The sequence below is a fragment of the Vicia villosa genome, linkage group LG5 (assembly GCF_029867415.1).
Source record: "Vicia villosa cultivar HV-30 ecotype Madison, WI linkage group LG5, Vvil1.0, whole genome shotgun sequence".
Classification (NCBI taxonomy): domain Eukaryota; kingdom Viridiplantae; phylum Streptophyta; class Magnoliopsida; order Fabales; family Fabaceae; genus Vicia; species Vicia villosa.
In genome coordinates this window covers 1,000,989-1,021,120 of record NC_081184.1, presented here as the reverse complement: position 1 = coordinate 1,021,120, position 20,132 = coordinate 1,000,989, and the positions used below count along the sequence as shown (strand labels likewise).

The window sequence follows — 20,132 nt, the reverse complement described above, 5'->3', positions numbered from 1 at the left end:
TTGAATTCTCACTCAAGTACCAATGGTAAGAATCCTAACCTTTGGATCCTTAATACTGGGGCAACCAACCATATTTGCTTTGATTTATCTCTATTCATTGATCATAAGAATATAGTTCATATTCCTGTTAATTTGCCTAATGGTTCTCAAGTGATTGCATCTATAACTGGTACTGTTGTCATTTCTCCTTCCCTAACCTTACAACATGTTCTGTATATCCCTAGTTTTCATGTCAACCTGGTTTCTATTGCTAAACTTGTTGATAGCAATAACTGCTTTGTTCAATTCCATGCTAATGCGTGTCACATAATGCAGAATCATTCCAAGGCAATGATTGGTATAGCTAATGTGCAAAGGGGACTCTACACTCTTGAGACCACAAGCCATCATTCCTTTATTCCTTCTGTTAATAATACCTCTTGTAATACTTGGCATTTAAGACTTGGTCATGTACCTCATTTAGGCTTACAAGAAATTTCAAAATTGTTTCCTTTTATTACTTGTAATAATAAACTTGATCCTTGTGACTCATGTCACTTTGCAAAACAAAAGAAACTTTCCTTTCCAAATAGTATTTCTACCTCTTGTGCTCCTTTTAATATCTTGCATGCTGACTTATGGGGGCCATTCTCTACCATTTCCACTTTAGGGCATAGATATTTCTTAACCCTAGTTGATGATTACATTAGGTTTACTTGGGTCATTTTCCTCAAAACTAAAGATCAAACTAAAACTAGTTTTATTCAATTTGTAGCTCTTATTGAAAATTAATTCAAAACTTCTCTTAAGTGCCTTAGGTCTGATAATGGTACAGAATTTCTTGCCCTTACTGATTTTTTGTTGTCTAAAGGAATCAGCCACCAAATATCTTGTGTTGAGACACCTCAACAAAGTGGTGTAGTTGAGAGAAAACATCAACACATATTGAATGTTGCTAGAGCTCTTTACTTTCATTCCAATGTTCCTTTAGCCCTTTGAAATTTATGTGTGCAACATGTTATTCATCTCATAAATAGGTTACCTACTCCTCTTTTAAAATCCAAATCACCTTATGAAATGTTGTTTCAACAGCCTCCATCTCTTATCCGCCTAAAAGTCTTTGGTTGTCTTTGTTTTACATCTACTTTACAAGCTAACGGGACCAAATTTGAGTCTAGAGCTCACAAGGCTATCTTCCTAGGCTTTAAAGATGGTACTAAGGGATACATTGTTTACAATCTTCAGAGCCATGCTATTTCAGTGTCAAGAAATGTAATATTTTATGAACATGTGTTCCCTTTTAAGATTCTTTCTGTACCTTCCACATCTTTTTCAAATGTACCTCTTTCTCTCATTGATTTTCTCGATTTGCCTCCTTCTGCTCATACTGAGTACACAAGTACTACTAATCTGTCCCCTCCCTCTTCTATTGGCACATCACTTGACAGCAATAGTACTCCCCAGTCCCCACTTGATGTTTCTCACTCTCCTTTGCCTTTAAGTTCATCTACTGCCCTTACTGAACTTGTACTTTCCAGCACTTCTCCCAATAGTTCCTATAGTCCTTCTAGTGACACTTCTGCCCCTATAACCTCTAATCTTAATCAGGCTCCTCCTAGTCATTCTCATGACAACTCTTCTCCTATGGTCTCTCCTGATCTTTCTTTTCAGCCTATAGGTACTAGTACCTCTGTTTTTCCCTTAAGACAATCCTTCAGATCCTCTAATCCTTCAAGTTACTTGGCTAACTACCATTGTTACTTTGCTCATACTCCTAATCCTGGTCATTCTTCTAATACTGCTTATCCTCTTTCCTCTGTTTTATCATATAATAATTGTTCTCATGCACATAAACATTTCTGCTATTCTATTTCCTCAAACATTGAACCAAAAACATACACCCAGGCCATTAAGCATGACTGTTGGAAAAATGTCATGGATGTTGAGTTGCAGGCTCTTGTTAAGAATCATACTTGGACTGTAGTTGACTTGCCTCCTGAAAAGGTTCCCATAGGTTGTAGATGGGTGTACAAGATCAAATACAAGGCTAATGGCTCTATTGAAAGGTATAAGGCTAGGCTTGTTGCTAAAGGTTATACTCAACTTGAGGGGGTTGATTACTTTGACACTTTTTATCCAGTTGCTAAGATGACCACAGTTCGTGTCCTATTATCCATTGCTGCCATTAAGGGTTGGTTCTCAGAACAATTGGATGTGAACAGCGCTTTTCTGCATGGTGACTTGAATGAGGAGGTTTATATGTCCATCCCACCTGGCTTTTCTGTTTCTAGTTCTACTCAAGTATGCAAGTTGTAAAAGTCCTTGTATGGTCTCAAACAGGCGAGCAGACAGTGGTATTCCAAACTTTCTGTTTTTCTTCTATCTTTGGGTTACTCCCAATCTCAGGCAGATCATTCCTTGTATACAAAGGTAACTCAAAACACTTTCACTGCCTTACTTGTTTATGTTGATGACATAGTCTTGGCAGGAAAATCAGTTTGTCAAAAGTGTTCTTGATAAACAATTCAAGATTAAGGATCTTGGTCAGCTGCGCTTCTTTTTAGGTTTTGAAATTGCAAGGTCTTCCAAGGGCATTTTGTTGAATCAAAGGAAATATGCTCTTGAATTGTTGGAAGAAACATGCTTGCTTGCTTGCAAACCATCTTTTGTGCCCTTTGATCCCAATCTGAAAGGCATTTTGTTGAATCAAAGGAAATATGCTCTTGATTGTTGGAAGAACCAGGCTTGCTTGCTTGCAAACCATCTTCTGTGCCCTTTGATCCCAATCTGAAATTGTCCAATTTTGATGGTCAAGCCTTGCAGGATCCTTCCTCTTATCGCAAGTTGATTGGCAAGCTGACTTATCTCACTAACACTCGCCCTGATATTTCCTATGTTGTGCAACAGCTGATTCAGTATGTTTCTAATCCTTTGCTCCCTCACTATCAGGCCCATTAGAGTTCTAAGATACCTGAAGTTATTTCCTGCTAAGGGCATTCTTTTTTCTTCCACTAGTGAGCTTAAGCTCTATGGCTTTGCTGACTCGGACTGGGCACGATGTCCAGACACTCGTCGATCCACTATTGGCTTTTGTGTTCTTCTTGGCACTTCTCTTCTTTGTTGGAAATCAAAGAAACAAAATACAGTTTCTCGTTCTTCAACTGAAGCTGAATACCGGGCACTAGCATCCTTGACTTGCGAGCTTCAATGGCTCCAATACTTGTTCAAAGACCTTACCATCACTTTGCCTCAGCCTGCTTCTGTATATTATGATAGTAAATCGGCCATTTACTTAGCTCATAATCCTGCATTTCACGAAAGAAGCAAACACATAGAACTTTATTGACATGTGATACGTGAGAAGATTCAATCCAAACTCCTTCATCTCTTGCCCATTTCTACAGTGGATCAGCTTGTAGACATGTTTACCAAGCCATTACATTCTCCAGCATTGAATTCTATTTTGTCCAAGTTGGGTCTATGTAGCATCCATAGTCCAACTTGAGAGGGGATCTTAGCTTATTATATTAGCTTAGTTTAATTACACTATAAGGATTAACTCATCTAGATCCAATGGCTGATATTTAATATTGGTTTGTACATATATAGGAATATAAAAGCCACATGTATCTTATCTCTTTCAATCAATGCAACAGTAAATTTTTGCCCTTTACAGTTTTCTGTTACAATTCTGTTGTAAGATTGTTACATTCATCTTCTTCAATGGCGTGTATCACCATTGTTAATAGTACTATAAACTTATTTTGTTTCATGATAAATTTTGTTCATGTTCAAATGAGCTTTGTGTAGATATTCTTCATGCTTTCATAAACCTACCAACAAATCTCAACTTTGTTCATTATACTAACAAGACACTAAGGAACGAGTAAGTAATCTCGAAATTAAGGTTTGTTTTATTTCCTTAATTATAATGTCTTGTTACAAAGTTTTAATCAAGCAATCATAGTCATAACTATAGATGCAGAAAAAGATAGGAACAAGCATTGTGAAATATCTCAATCATAGTTATAAATTGTTGATGCAGGCAAAGAAACATGAATCAAATAGTGGTAGACCCAAGTTTACATTATGATAAGAGTAGTCCACTTTACTTTGTTGTTGAGGCCAGAGATACTCCTCATGCTTTTCAGATATTTCGAGGTTAGTTTATACTATCATAGACATCAGACACAATATTAATAATACTTTTAAACAATGAATAAATGAAACGTGACATGTGTGTAAATGTCGTGTTAGAGTTAGACACTAACGTGTGTTAGATATTGAATAGGTTCACCTTGGATGATTCTTACAAGATCTTTCATGGAGTATTGTATCTATGAATGGGACAATTTACCAAGAAAGTTACTAATGTTTTTCAGCAACGTGGCTTATACTATGGAATCATATTTCCACACAGTTCTATGTAACTCTCAAGAGTTCAAAAACACTATCGTCGACAATAATCTAGTTTACAGTCTTTTTGACGATGATCCATCGGAATCTCAATTACTTGACATGTCACATTATGATACAGTGATGGAAATTGGCGTGGCATTTGCACGTTCATTCGGTGAAGATGAACTTGTTCTAAAAAAAATTGATGACTTGGTTCTTAATAGAAGTTTTAATGGATTAGTTCAAGGAGAATGGTGTTCAAGTTCAAGTTTGGAGATAAACAAAACTACAAAGGTTTCTGAAATTGATGTTGTAAAAGCAGGATTGTTTGGAATCAAACTTAGAACTCATTTAGATGAAATTGTTAATAGTGGGAGATATAAAACTAGTGAGTGTCAATTTCAATTGGTGTGACAAAAAATGTGCAATTACACATTAATTTTATTAATTTTTGATTATTTTGTCCTTTGACATTCTTTATGTTTGGCTACTTATTAAAATGGAATAGAGTAACTAAAAAATCCCCTAAAATTACAATATTATTTTTTTCAAGTATTTTTCACCTTTATTTATGTAGCTCTATTTTGAGGAATCAAACAAATTCTCATAAAAACTCATTCATTTACATTTAAAGAGAACACATAATTTATAATATGATTTCAACACAAATAAAGTCATAAATAGAAACATGGGGATGAATACGTTTATGAGTTGTTTTGGTGGATCTAGAAGAGTAACTATATAGTTTATTGAATAGAAGGTGTAAATTTGTTGCTTTACAAATTTGAGTAAAATAAAGAGACGTGGGATAAATTATGAGAAATTTTAAAGTTAGTGGAAAAAAGGACAATATTTTTCAATAATTAAAAAAAAAATGAGAAATTTAATGTTTTCTAAATAAATAAATAATAATTATGACAAATTTCAAAGATAGTGGAAGAAAATTAAAATATGAGAAAGTAAAATGAACAAATAAGGTGATAACTTTACTGTACTGCAGGGACGAGTTATAGAATTATTGAACGTTTGGAGATTCGTGCTTTTATAAGGCGATAGTCTCTCTTTGTATAACCCCACCCAACTCCTTGAAAAGACATGTGTACATGATGTCGCGTGAGCATCCCTTCAATCAGAATCATCGGTACCACGCAACTTGTTGTAGTGGCAGCTACCAGCAACTGATGCACTTCGTTGAGAATTTCATGCACATTTTCAATGTCTCAGAATCCTAATATCGGTTTATCGTCCTTTGGTTCTTCTTCTTATCCCAAGGTATATCTCTTTGCAGATCTCTTGACTAAGTCTTTTAGGCAAGATAATCCTCCGAATATCGAAGAAATGTTCGGATTTAATGGCAAGACAAGATCGAAATTGAAGCATTGTATTCGATAGCAAGAACATAGGTTACCATTGTCGACAGTCAAAATTGTTAACAAATAATGGCGCGATGCAAAGGATCTGATAAATTCCTTATAGAAATTCACAAGAATCAAAACTCGATTCCACATACGGCGCCGGTTACCACCATATACACATAATACTTAGTTTAGGGACTAAAAAGTTAAAAACATCAAAATAGGGGGACTAAAAGTGCATTTAAGCCTATCGGTTGCCCTATCCTTAAACACCTTCGTCTTCCTCATTTGTTAAGTCAGCCAAGTTCAGCTCCATTTTGCATCCACGTTGCTCTGTTCTCTTAGTTTCAGCTCCTAACCAAGTTCGATTTGAATTTCATTGCAATGTCAGAAAAGTTTCCAATTCCACTTTCATCAAAGTTGAAAGAAGTAGGGACTAAAAAGTTAAAAACATCAAAATAGGGGGACTAAAAGTGCATTTAAGCCTATCGGTTGCCCTATCCTTAAACACCTTCGTCTTCCTCATTTGTTAAGTCAGCCAAGTTCAGCTCTGTTCTGCATCCACGTTGCTCTGTTCTCTTAGTTTCAGCTCCTAACCAAGTTTGATTTGCATTTCATTGCAATGTCAGAAAATTTTCCAGTTCCACTTTCATCAAAGTTGAAAGAAGATGAAAAGTTTTGCTTCTGGTACGTATTTCTACATCTTTGTATGTGGTCCCAATGTGTTTTATACTATTTGTGGTCCCAAATATTCGAAACCCTAATTTTATATGTTTGTATTGATTTGATTGTGGTCCCTACGACTGAAAACGAAAAGTTGTTTAATCTAAAACCCTAACCCTAAAATTTGTCTTATTCAGGCCAACTATTGCCCAAAAAGTTAGGCTAAGGATTCACCATCGTGGTAAACTTGTGCACAGTCCTGTTAAATGGTACCTAGATGGGGTTGTGACAGAATTGAATTGGGCATGGGATGTTGATTATATATCATACATAGAACTAGAGAAATTGACTCATGAGGTGGGATATACAAGTCTGAAGTGTATTTGGTATGTGAATCCTAGGTTTAGTTTTGCTAGGGGTCTGGATGCAAGCTTTTTGAAAGGTGACTATGGTGGACAATTGATGGCAGCAGTTGGGAGTGATGGGAATAACCAAATATTTTCCATTGCATATGCTGTTGTAGAAGTTGAGACTAAGGATTCTTGGGAATGGTTCATAAATCCTCTCCTTGAAGACTTGCAGTCAGTTAACAAGGTTTCATATGCCTTTATCTCAAATCAACAAAAGGTAATTATTGTATGCATATCTATTTAACTTATGTTAATTGTGGTCTTTTAACTGTGACTTTGATTTATGCATACATTTTCATGGACTTGTACCAGCTGTTCAAGAAATAAGTGAACATGTTGAGCAAATGTTGTGTCTAAAGCATCTATACAGAAATTGGAAGAAGAAATATTCAGGGTTGGTTTTGAAGGAGGTCTTTTGGAGTGCAGCAAGGGCTACTACCATCCCAGAATAGGAGAGAGCAATGATTAGGCTTAAAGCATTTGGAGTTAATAAGAGGCTTGGAAAGATATTAAGGAAATACCTGCAAAATTTTGGTCTAGATCACACTTCAAGACACATGTTAAGTGTGATCTTCAAGTTAATAATTGGTGCGAGGCATTTAACAGAGCTATTCTGGAACACAGGGACAAACCAATTATAAGCTTGTTAGAGGGAATTAAACATTACATCACCAAAAGGATTACAAGTCACAAGGAAATGATGCAAAAGTAAAGTGGAGTGATATGCCCTAATATCCAAGTTATTATTGAAAAGAACAAGAAGAATGCTCATGGCTGAACTCCTACTTGGCATGGTGATGATGACATGGCAATATTTGGAGTAACCAATGGGAGAGACACTTTCTGTATCAATCTCAAAGAGGGAACATGTTCATGCAGGAAATGGATGTTGAATGGGATTCCTTGCAGCCATGCAATCTCATGTATGTGGCAAATGAAGAAATCTCCAGAAGATTATGTTGATGATAATTACAAGTAAGAGTTTTAAATGTTTGATATAGTTGTTATTAGCAATATGTAACTGATATTAAGCAAGTGTTACGGTTGTTATTTGCATGACTGCTAAATATTTGGAGTGTTATGGCAACATAATATATCCAACTAATGGACCACAATTGTGGCCTGTTATGGATGGAGAAGTTGCAGTCAACACACCCTTGATGAGAAGGGCTATTGGGCGCCCAAAAAAGATGAGGAACAAGTCAAATGAAGAACCAAGAAACCCTAATGTGCTGCCACGGACTTTGTTAACAGTCTCATGCAGGAAATGTGGAGTTGTTGGGCATAACATAAAAAGTTGCAAGGGTAAAGAGCTGCAGATAGATCCATACCTGTTGGTGGGAACAAGAAGGCAAAGACTACAAAGGCTAAAGGAAAAGATACTGCAAAGGTTAAGGATGTTAAGAGTAAAGGAAAGGCTACTGCAAAGGTTAAGGATGTTAAGAGTAAAGGAAAGGCTACTGCAAAGGTTAAGGCTACTAGGAGTAAAGGAAATCCTCAATGAGACCGAAGCATGGACGATGCAGGAAGGCTCTAATACCATTTTAGAATGTGTGGGTTGGGTATAACTCATCCCTATAAAACCGGCTTGTAGGATGAGGATTGCCCTCACTTATAAAGACAAGTTCAGGTCATATATTATCCGAAATGGGACTCTTAACATTTTGCATTTTAGTTTAAGCAGAGAGGTTCTACTAGTAAGTTGTTCTACAAGTAGTCTGTCTACTTTCTACCCAAATCTCCAGCTCTTATCATATTCTCACTCTTTCCTGAGCAGGAACAAAACTTGGATTGGAATCATCTCTAATAACGCCCAATTTACAACTATTTAAGTATCTGTTTTCATTAAGTTGGTAACCAAATACTAGGATTGCGAGAACCAGTTATCAAGAATGTTACATATCTAAGATTGTGAGAACCAGTTATCAAGAATGTTACATATCTGGAACATTGGACCAGTGGCCTATAACTCCCAATTTAATCTCCTTTTAACCTTATTCCAACTAAAAGGATAAACAACCAATAACAAAATCGATAATGCATAAAATACTCAGAAGTGAATAGGAAAATTCAATCAAGCAAATTAAGAATTATCAACTTACGGCCCATCGAATCCGGTGCAAAATCAACCAAAGAACCAAATGGATATCCTGCTCGTCGGTGGTGCATTCGAGACATTACAGTGCAAAGATGAGCAAATCTGGCCTTGAATTATACAAGGAAAAAACATTTGAAAATCAATAAAGGTAATCCATGAATGAAATCAGAGTTAGGTTCAGTTGTACTGCTAAATATATACAATAATCACAACTTTACCTGCTCCATCAAATTGCGAACTGCTAAAGCAGGTCTAGGCAAACCATGGGCCGAGGTTGCACTCTGGACACCACCAGAAATCGGAGTTCGGAAAAGTCCAGCCCGTGTACCTCCACCCGACCCACTTCCTCCCGGAGTTGTAACTGTTGACCATGACATGCCCGTTTGTATTGGCTCATGTGCATCATCGTTATCATCATCATCTGTACTCGGAGAATGGCCTAAATTTTCCTTCAGAAGAATAAAAATCAACCTAATTAAGTCACTCAAATGTCAATGATAAACATATTACATGATCATCTATAAAAACAGGCCAAACAACAATCCCATTATAGTGAATCATTGAATTTTACAATAACAATGTAATTAAATATACATGTGTACTTAGTTTGTTGGCAGCAAAAATTGATATTGTAATTAATTTGAATGAAAAATGATTTATGCATACTTACATTCACATAAAGTGAGTTGAATAGTAAATTCGAGGCTTAGAATCATGGTTGTATACAAATGTTAGAACGTGCTTGGTTATATCTAGAGCTGTCAATTTAAGGGGCCAATTAATTTGGGCCCCAACCCCATTATTAAGAGGGCCTAAAAAAGTTTAACAATAGTAAGCCCTTAAATACATAGGGCTTAAAGTTAGAAGCCCCTAAATTTTAAAATGGGCCATAAGGCCCAAATAAAATTAAAAAAACATAATTAAAAAAATAAAATTAAAAAAAAAATCGAAAAAAATAAAAAATGTTTTTGTTTTTCAGTTTTAAAAACTAATAAATAGAAAAGTTGTAAAACTTGTTTCTAGTATCCAGTTTCAGTTTTTTGTTTGAAAAGAATATAAAAAATGAAAACATACTGAAAAGCACTCTATTTTCATTAACGTCATTTTAGTAATTTTTTATTTCTAATTTTAATTGATTAATAATTAAGGTGTACTAATTTTTTCTATAATACGGTAATAATTCTACACGTAATGTTTTATACTAAATGCAATACGGTAATATTTTTGTTTAACAAATGGAATAATTACAATTCAAAAAATTGTAAACAAAAAATTGTACTTTTATGACTATTTTCATTAATGTCATTTTAGTAATTTTTTATTTCTAATTTTAATTGATTAATAATTAAGGTGTACTAATTTTTTCTATAATACGGTAATAATTCTACATGTAATGTTTTATACTAAATTGAATACGGTAATACTTTTTGTTTAACAAATGGAATAATTACAATTCTTTGCTGAAAGTACAATGGAATCTTGGAACAAATAGAATCTTGTGCAAGTTTTTGTATAAAATAGGGCCCTCTCAATGGGGCCAAAAAAAAAAGCATTATATAAAGGGCCTAACATTTTAGGGCCTAAAATTAATTTCCAATAATAAGGGCTTAATATAATAGGGCTTTGATGGGGCTAAAAAAGTAGGGCTTTCAAATATAGGGCTTATTTGACAGCTCTAGTTATATTCACAGAAAAGTGAGTTAACAATACATTTGAGGCTAAAAATCAACTCTGAAATTCCAGCATCAAAAGGCTTGCTGAAAATCACTCAGATATATAAAAAAAATCAACTATATGCATCTACAATAATTTATTTCTCCTCCAACATTGAAATAAACATACACTAATGACAGCTTCAAATTAGAATTCCTTCTGGTTGGAGAGGAAAACATGATTTTACTTTATGTTTGGTTCCACGGCCAAACACCCGTCTGGTTAGGTTAAACAATGTTTAACTACTGAATAGTTATGTTTGGCTTCCTGTCTTAAATTTGATAGCAGCCCTAAACTCAATTCTACCCAGAGCTTAAATTTCTAGATACATTTACACTCAAAACCACTTTTGATCCAAACTATTCAACCATGAATTAATAAAAATCATTTTTTTTAATCATAACCGAAAGCAAATCACTTTATATTCAAACCACATTTTTTTAACAAAATCAACTAGTTCAAAATGAACATAAGCATGTGAAAATCAATTTTATGTGACTGAAATCAGAAAAAACAGAATCAAAGCATTCAGAAATGCACCTCAGAGATGCATATCTGGACGTTGTTTTAATCTAAAAGACGTCAAACCCTTCTCTTTCATCTCTTTTTAAAACAAAACTCTCAAAAGTTTCGGAACCTCTCAAGTCATAAACTCTCTCAACTTACATTTTTTCAAACTCATTCAACTCACTTCAAAGCTTCTGCCATCAACATTTAGTTGATCAAAGAGCTAAGTGAACATAAAACTAAACTCATTGTTATGGCCTTGTGTTGGCGATATTCATGTTGGGTTTTAGGTTCAAAAAGGAACTACTGACGAGTATTAGAGTTGGAGGTTTGATATAAGTATTACATTTGTTTGTCACATTCCTGCATCATGTATATTGTAGATAGGTAGGATTTCGGTCCAGTGACGAGTAGAACTTCGGTCCAGTGACGAGTTTTAGGTTCAAAGAGGAACCGATGATGAGTTTCATGTTCAGAGACGAACCAATAACAAATGGGTTAGAGGAGATGTATACATTGCATTCATAATTTCATCTGTGAGTGATTACAGTTGTGGATGAATTGTGTGATTGATTATCTAGGCTAATTGTACTATTCTTCCTATTTTATGCATCGTTAATAGGTGTGAATGTATTCACACTTCTTGTTTGCTCTCTCGGTTGTCTTTACGCTTGTGGTGCAGATACTCAGGTAGAGGCGCTTTAGTTGTTGCTTATGTTGGAGGATAGTATAGTTGGCCTTCTTTGTTCTTTATCATTTTTTTAGTTGTTTAGTTTTCCCGTGTCACTCTGATATTGTAACACTGAGACGAGTTATCTTTTTGTATTGTGTTATGAGATTTGTTGAACTATTTATTTTATGATTTAAAATGTAGTTGATTTTAATTATGAGACAATTTAAGTTGTGTTGAGATTTATTTTTGCTACTATAAATATGATTTGAGAAAGATGTTAGTTGAGAAAATATGACCCATTTTTGAGTAAATTGTTTTGCATATTTTATGAAATGAATGCTTGGGGTTTAGGGTGTTACACAACACACCCTAACAGCGCACCAAAGGATCTAACTGACACATGACTACCAAACACCACAACCAAACTGACTAGGCCACCACCTGTGACCACATGGACCCAACCAACACAACTAAACTACGACGACATGTGCATTAAATTCAATTACGGCAACACAACCCAACTAAAATGGAAAAGACTTACAATAATTTCTTATGGATGACATTAATATCCAAGAGACCTCGTATTAAACACCTTAGGTGAATCAAGGTAGACCTTTACGTCAAAGGGCACCCTCAGGGGTGTGGAATCGGTGGCCATTGACCAATCGGGTGGCAATCTTTAATGTAAAAAACATTCATGCATGTAATCTGGTTTAAGTTAAATAATATTACTATTTATTTTTTATTAAAAAATAAGAAAGGACAAAAGCGCTAATGCCACTTCAGTTGGCGCCCCTTCTTAAAGAGATAGTGGAGGCGTCAATTAGATTGACGCTTCCATATGTTTGAACCAAGCAAAATAGCAAGAGTGTAGTGTAATACATAATATGTGTAGTTTGATTATTATTATTATTATTTTGAAAATTGATTACTTTAGTATTTAATTTGAAAAAATTATTACTTTTAAAAAATCGATAAATTTATCCAACTTTTTATTAGGTAATAAAATCATCAAAAAGATACTCCTAAATCTAATATATAAAAGTTGTTTTTGCTAGTAATATTATTTCTGGGAATTTTATTCCATCTATATGTTTGGTAAGTAAATTAATTTTTTAAAATATTTAAAAAATATATGCAATTTAAATTTTAAAATAAAAAATAAATGAATTAAAATATTAAAAAAATATATGCAATTTAAATTTTAAAATAAAAAATAAATGAATTAAAATATTTAAAAGTGGAAAGTTATAGGTGGTTAATTCTTATTCTCGTGAAAATAAAATATTCCTCGAAATAAAAAATTCTTAGACAAACATTGAAATAAAAAATATTTTAGCCTATATTCCTAAGAATAAATTTGCAATCCAAAAAACAAACTTTCCCCAATATTTTCGAATTTCTCTCGTCAATTATGGTACTGTATTTTATTTTTCCTATTTTAGTGCAACAATCAAAGAGTTTAATGGATATGCACCGACAGTGTAAAACAGTTTTACACTGTCATCCAATAGAAAACAAACAATTTACCATGTCATTAAAATTTTATAAAGATAAAAGTGTGATGAAATTGAATATATGGTTTTGATTGATTGACAATATAAAATTATTTTACACTTTCAGTGCATCACTCATTTTCTCACAAATGAAGAAACTATTTAGATGATCAATGCCCAATTGATTTGCTTATTTTTAATTGTGTATTTAGATTGTTGTGACTAAAATTATAATTATAATTTTAATTCAAATAATTTTATTTTTCGTAATAGTTAATAAATTAATATATACTGTAACCAATATTCTTCAATTCACATATAATCTTTGCAAATTAAATGCGTTAATCTCAATCATTTTGTTATATAAAAAAAATTGTTATATTTTTATAGGTGATATAACCACATCGAAAATAATGCACCCTCTAAAGTTTAGAAATTTATATATAATATTATTAATTTTTTATTTTGACCACGTTAAAATTCATTCGCCATGGTTAAAATAGTAGGCTATTTAAACTTTCCCCTAACATTTCCAAAACACTACATGGGGGTGTTTTCGGAGATGCACTTCCGAAAACACATTTTTTCAGATTTTGGGGGATTTCGGAAATGCACTTCCGAATTATGCAGAAACTGTATTTTTTTTTATGTCTTTCGAAACAGTCTCGTATTTTTAATTAAAGGAAAACGCCAAATAAAATAAGCGACATATAAACAGAAAATACTAATATGATAAATCAAATCCAAATAATATATACAAGCCGATCCAAATAGTAATAGTGTGCGAAAGATACAATCAGAAAACAAAAAAATAAACCCGACCACTACTGGGTATGCCTAACCGTCTCTCCCAGGGACCTCCTCTGCCGCCTGTATGGCGCCGCACGACCCGCATCAGTGACGATCATCTCCATCACGCGCGACTGCCTCTGGACCGCCCTAATGAACGACACCTCGAGCCAAAGCGTCCCGCCCAAGCATCTCTATCCGCAGGCAGATCGGCAGGAGATTAATGGCGTGGTCATCCTCGGCCTGCTGGTTCTCCAGGATCTCCTCGTGTGCTGGCCTAGGAGCGCCGGGAGCGTCGGGTTTCAGCAGAGGATGTGACACCCGATAAAACCATGTGACGTACTCCTCCACACTGTGCCAGTCCTGGGATACCCGAATGCGACGATACTCCTCCGGTACCACATGACGCTCTCAATCCTCAAATATGCCAGTGAGCTGCACTCGGGTCACTGTGTCGGGAGCAGCCTCAAAATGTGACCTGGGTATCATCGACACATACCCAAACTGTCGCATGCACCGCTCAGGGAGATACTGGACCATGGTGCTGGTCCCGCATGCCAACCAACCAGAATATAAAAATATGCCGTCAAAGGGGACAACATGAGTGTAGTCGTTGAATGGCCTCCAAGTGACGTCATCGTGCATCGTGCGGTCGAGGTACCCACGGTATGGCCCCACTGCATTGTTCTCCCTCTGGAGAACGTATCTGGCGGCCCTGGGCATGGCGTCCTCGTACTCAGGATCAATGTGGAAGTCGTGGATGCGGGAGAAGTAAGAGATGATCCAGCTCTGAAACACAAACACGATAATGTAACGTACCGTAAGTAAATACGAAACATAAATAAATACGAAACATAAGTAAATACGAAACACAAATACGAAACATAAATAAATACGAAACAATTAAAATGAAACGTACCGTAAGTAGTGTGCAGGATCCGGTCAACTGCCCCGTCCTCCAGTAGGAGGCCTCATTCAGCTTCTGGTATAGGTATGCCAGAGTAGCTGCCCCCAGTTCCACTGGTGAACGGTAGTCAAGTCCATGAAGTAGCGGAGGTAGGTCACGTCGACGTACCTTGCACTCTTGTCCACAAAGATTGCAGCGCCTACCACATGCATGTACCAGCATCAGAGAGCGCAGCCACGGTGATACTGTGTAAATAGGTTGTCACCCGCCGCCTCTGCATCGGCCGCTGCCACCAGGTGTTGCTCGAAATAAGCACTCAGTGTGGTGAACTGGATATGAGGCCCACATGTCGTGATGCACTCAAAGTCAGCAACTTCGGGCTCCATACCCAAATAGAGCGTCATCCACTCACTGGCTTCGATCCTCTGGATCCGGGAGTGGTGCAACAGCGCCCCCCTGATCGGCAGGTGGAGAAGACACTGCACATCATGCAAGGTGATCGTCATCTCCCCAACCGGTAAGTGAAAATAAGACGTCTCCCTGTGCCACCGCTCCACAAAGGCCCCCTGCATGCCGTGGCTGATGGTGGAATACCCCGTCATGCAGAGCCCACTAAGCCATGAAACTCTCACCGCGTCGTTAAACCACTCAGCAGTCGGTTTAAACAGACTGAAAACCTTCCGGGCGTGGTTCACAATTTTCAAAGGCTCTCTCTCCTGTTACAAAAAAAAAACAAATAAAAAAGTATGTTAAATAGACCATTAAGAAAATATTGAATAAACGTCTAAATTATAAATGGTTAAATAATATAGTCGGGCAAATTATAAAAAATACCTCTCCCTCCCAGATACGCCGAGCGACGTGCTCGTGGTAGGTAATCAGCACGGAAGTGTCACTGGGCCTTCCCGGGTAGCCCTCTTCCTGCTCCTCCTCCTCCCCGTGCGGAGGGTCAACATCTGGTACCTCCTCCGCCTCGTGGTATGTCACTGCTTCCTCCTCCTCCTCCTCTTGCTGGCGGGAAGAAGATACTCGAGCCATACGACTCCTCGATCCAGATGTAGAGATACCCTCGTCCATCTCCACGGGAACTCGCACACGTCGTCCCCGGCCCTGCCCCCGTCCCTGCATCGACGCCTGCTGCGCCGCCCGCTCGCGTCTAGCCGACGCAGTCTGGGTCTCTCTACCCTGTCTGATGCGTGCTTGGTTTCCTGACATGCTCCTGAAAACAATTGAAATCGATTAATATGCGAGACAACAGAAAAAAAACTAAAAAAAATTGTATTTCTGATACACTTCGGAAGTTCATTTCTGAAACTGAGAATGGAGGTGTTTTCGGAAATGAACTTCCGAAACACTCATGCGAAGAAGTTTTCTGCAACTTCCATGGCAGACCCCAAAATCATAAATCAAAACTACTTTTATTCATTCTAAACAACATAAATAGCAGTACCAAACTATCTTAATGTGATTTTTGCAATTTCTAAACACCCTAATAGAGATATGAATAATGGATCTAAAAATTGAAAAAAATTGATAAACTTACCACTAACAGAGTTTGAGATGATTTAGGTTGAGTTTGGAAGAAGATTTTGGCAATCTCTTGATACTTCACACTTGCTTTTGCAGAATTTTTGAAGAGAGTTTGAGTTTGGAAGAAGATTAGGGTAAAATGAATGGGGTAGGGGGCTGTTTTGCTAAATCTGCAAAACGTGCAGTATTTCGGAAATGAACTTCCGAAATGTTGTTTTCGGAAATGCATTTCCGAAATAAGACAAATTTTGAAAAAAAAAAGGCGCTTTCGGAGATGTATCTCCGAAAATACCTTTTCTTGCATTTCGGAAATGCATTTCCGAAATCAGAGATATATGTGATTTTTCACCAGAGGTGACCTAGAAGGTTGGGAGGTGGACAAAGAAATTTCCTTTTATTTTTCCTATTTTAGTGCAACAGATTTTTCCTATTTTAGTGCAACAATGAAATGAAGAGACTATTTTGAGGATCAAATAATAATGGTGGAATTGTTTTGCTATTCATGTCAATCTCATGTCAAAATTGATTTGCTTATTTTTAACCGTGCATTTAGATTGTTGTGACTAGAATTTTAATTTTAATTTAAATAACTTTATTTTTCGCAAATAGTTAATAGTTTGATATATACTGTAATCAATATTCTCGAATTCACATATAATCTTTGCAAATTAAATGTGTCAATCATTTTCTCCTATAAAAAAGAATGTTATATTTTTATAGGTGATAAAAGCAAACCACATTGAAAATAATGCACCCTCTAAAGTTTAGAAATTATATAATATTATTGATTGATATTTTATTTTGACCATTATAATATGCTAAAATAAGTTCTGAAATAATATCGTTTATATAAAAATGTTTAACCTTCCACTCGCACGTTAAAATTCATTTGCCAATTGCCATGCATACGTTAAAATAGTAGCCATTTAAAGTTTTCACTACTGCTGCATTTGCATAAACCCTAATCTCAGCATAAACCCATAGAATAGAAGCTTTCAATGGCAATGGATCCTAAACGCGTGAAATCGGAGCCGGTTCTCATCCTCACTTCGGTTCTCAATACACTCACCTCATCACTCGTCGAATTCGAAGCCTCTCCGTTTTCTCCATCTGCCTTAACGGCACTTCCTCTCTCCAAGCCATCACCGAGCTAAACCCTTCCCTCGTCATTCTCTCCGGCGGTCCTCACTCCGTCCATGCATCCGACTCGCCTTCCTTCCCCGACGGCTTCCTCGAATGGGCCCGGTGCAATTCCGTTTCCGTTCTCGGTATTTGTTACGGTCTTCAGCTTCTTGTTCACCGTCTCGGTGGTGAAGTCCGTGTCGCAAACAAACAGGAGTATGGGAGGATGGAAATTCATGTCAATAATGCTGCTTCTGCTCTCTATCCTTCTGACAAAGCTAGACGCGATCAAGTTGTCTGGATGAGCCATTGCGATGAAGTTGTCACTCTTCCTTCCGGTTTCAATGTCGTCGCACGAAGCAAACAAGGTGCTGTTGCTGCTATTGAGAATCCCTCTGCCAAATTATATGGCCTTTAGCATCATCGGTTTGAGGGAATGGAAACTCTGAAGCATTTTCTGTTTGATGTTTGTGGAATTGCTGCGGAGTGGAAGATGGAGGATGTGTTGGAGGAAGAAATTAGAGTGATTAATAATACAGTTGGGCCTGATGAACATGTTATTTGTGCCTTATCGGGTGGTGTTGATTCCACTGTTGCTGCTATACCATTGTTCATAAAGCCATTGAGGATAGGCTTCACTGTGTTTTTGTTGACAATGGCTTGCTCAGGTTACTTACTTACCAAGTTACCACTAGTCTGGTTTATTTAGTGTGTTTTTGGTTCTTGTTTTGATTATTATTATTATTATTATTATTATTATTATTATTATTATTATTATTATTATTATTATTATTATTATTATTATTATTATTATTATTATTATTATTGTTGTTATTGTTGTTGTTGTGTACAGGCATAAAGAGCGGGAACGGGTGATGGAAACCTTTGAAAAGGATCTTCATTTACCGGTTGTGTGTGTTGATGCTGCAGATCAATTTCTTACAAAGCTAAAAGGTGTGACAGATCCTGAAATGAAGAGGAAAATAATTGGTAAAGAGTTTATCAGCATTTTTGATGATTTTGCTAAGGAGCTAGAGGAGAAACTGGGAACCAGACCTTCTTACTTGGTTCAAGGGACCTTGTACCCTGACGTGATTGAATCATGCCCACCACCTGGAAGTGGGAGAACCCTTTCGCATACCATCAAGAGCCATCATAAGGTTGGTGGTCTTCCAGAGGACTTGCAGCTGAAACTTATTGAACCGCTTAAACTACTTTTTAAGGATGAGGTTTTTTGCTTCTCAACTATTGACTTCATTGCTTTTGCTTGGAATTGGATTCTCTGATTGTGTTTCTGTTTATCTTATGATTTGTTTTTGTTATTTTCATTCCGGTGTTCAAAGGTTCATCAATTAGGGAAGATCATGGATTTTCCCGAGGGATTTCTAAAACGTCATCCCTTCCCTGGACCTGGTCTTGCAATTAGAGTATTGGGTGACGTAACTGAGGGAAACACATTAGATATTCTCCGACCGGTACATGGAGCTTTTGAACTTGTGTTTGTCTGCAATATTGATTTAGTAGTAGTACCTTCATTGTTTTGTTTTTCAGGTTGATGAGATTTTCATTCAGTCAATCAAAGATGCTGGCCTTTATGATCAAATATGGCAAGCCTTTGCAGTTTTCTTACCACTAAGATCTGTTGGAGTTCAAGGTGATCAAAGAACATACTCCTATGTTGTCGCACTCAGAGCTGTTACAAGTGAAGATGGAATGACAGCAGAGACGTAAGATTTCACCTCAAGTATACATGGCTATGATGTTCTTCTGCATAAACTTAAGGATATTTTTCCTTTTGATATTCTTGTTGTGTTGCATATATGGGGCATAAAGTATTAGAACTTGTTGCATACATAATCGATACATGATTAATACTTACACAAATTCTGAAATTTGGGGCTTTGATGTGAACCTTTGATACTTGTCGTAAATGTGATTTATAATGAATTGCAGGTACAAATTCGAGCACAAATTCCTTGATGATGTGAGTGAAAAAATCATTAATAGTGTCCGCGGTGTGGGTCGTGTTTTGGAAGATAGTTATAATTCCGAGGGTTCATGCGGTAAAACTCTCGGAAGCCCCTACTCCCATCATTTTGTTGAGGAGGTGGATGGGTACCTTGCATCTGCTGCATCATTTGTGCCATAAATTCCTGTTGTTGTTGTTGCTGCATCTGCAGTTGGTGTTGTTGTTGCATTTGCATCATCTGTGCCCATTGATTGTTACCGGTTTCTCCTTTCGGGTTTTTGTTCTGATTCTAGGCAGCATTAACTCGTGGCCTTCCCCTCCTTCTTGGTTGTTTAGCCATAAGGTCTCCTGTCACATACATAGACATCGAGTTGATCAGGCTCAATACTAATTAATGCAACAGGATTCTTATAACAACAACATAAATACTGACGCGAAATCCAAACTATTGATGTTTCATGGCAGGGTCGAGGATCGACCTGCTCTGATACCAACTATAAAAACCATGCATAACATATATCTA

The 20,132-nt window shown here is 36.5% G+C and overlaps 1 protein-coding gene and 1 pseudogene across 2 annotated transcripts; both read left to right on the top strand.

Annotated features, from left to right (window-relative positions):
* Positions 1 to 3,728: 3,728 nt before the first annotated feature.
* LOC131606088 (beta-glucuronosyltransferase GlcAT14A-like) lies at positions 3,729 to 4,801 on the top strand. 2 transcript variants are annotated; one of them, XM_058878369.1, is made up of 3 exons: positions 3,729 to 3,865; positions 4,025 to 4,140; positions 4,271 to 4,801. In XM_058878369.1, exons 2-3 carry the CDS (start codon positions 4,035 to 4,037, stop codon positions 4,789 to 4,791), a joined length of 627 nt encoding a protein of 208 aa, XP_058734352.1. In that variant the 5' UTR covers positions 3,729 to 3,865; positions 4,025 to 4,034; the 3' UTR covers positions 4,792 to 4,801. The 2 variants fall into 2 exon arrangements, 1 of the variants encoding a protein (XP_058734352.1); XR_009284731.1 differs by lacking the exon at positions 4,271 to 4,801 and having other exon boundaries at positions 3,729 to 3,886; positions 4,025 to 4,143.
* A 12,715-nt stretch (positions 4,802 to 17,516) lies between these two features.
* Positions 17,517 to 19,789, top strand: LOC131601661 (uncharacterized; annotated as a pseudogene).
* Positions 19,790 to 20,132: the final 343 nt, after the last annotated feature.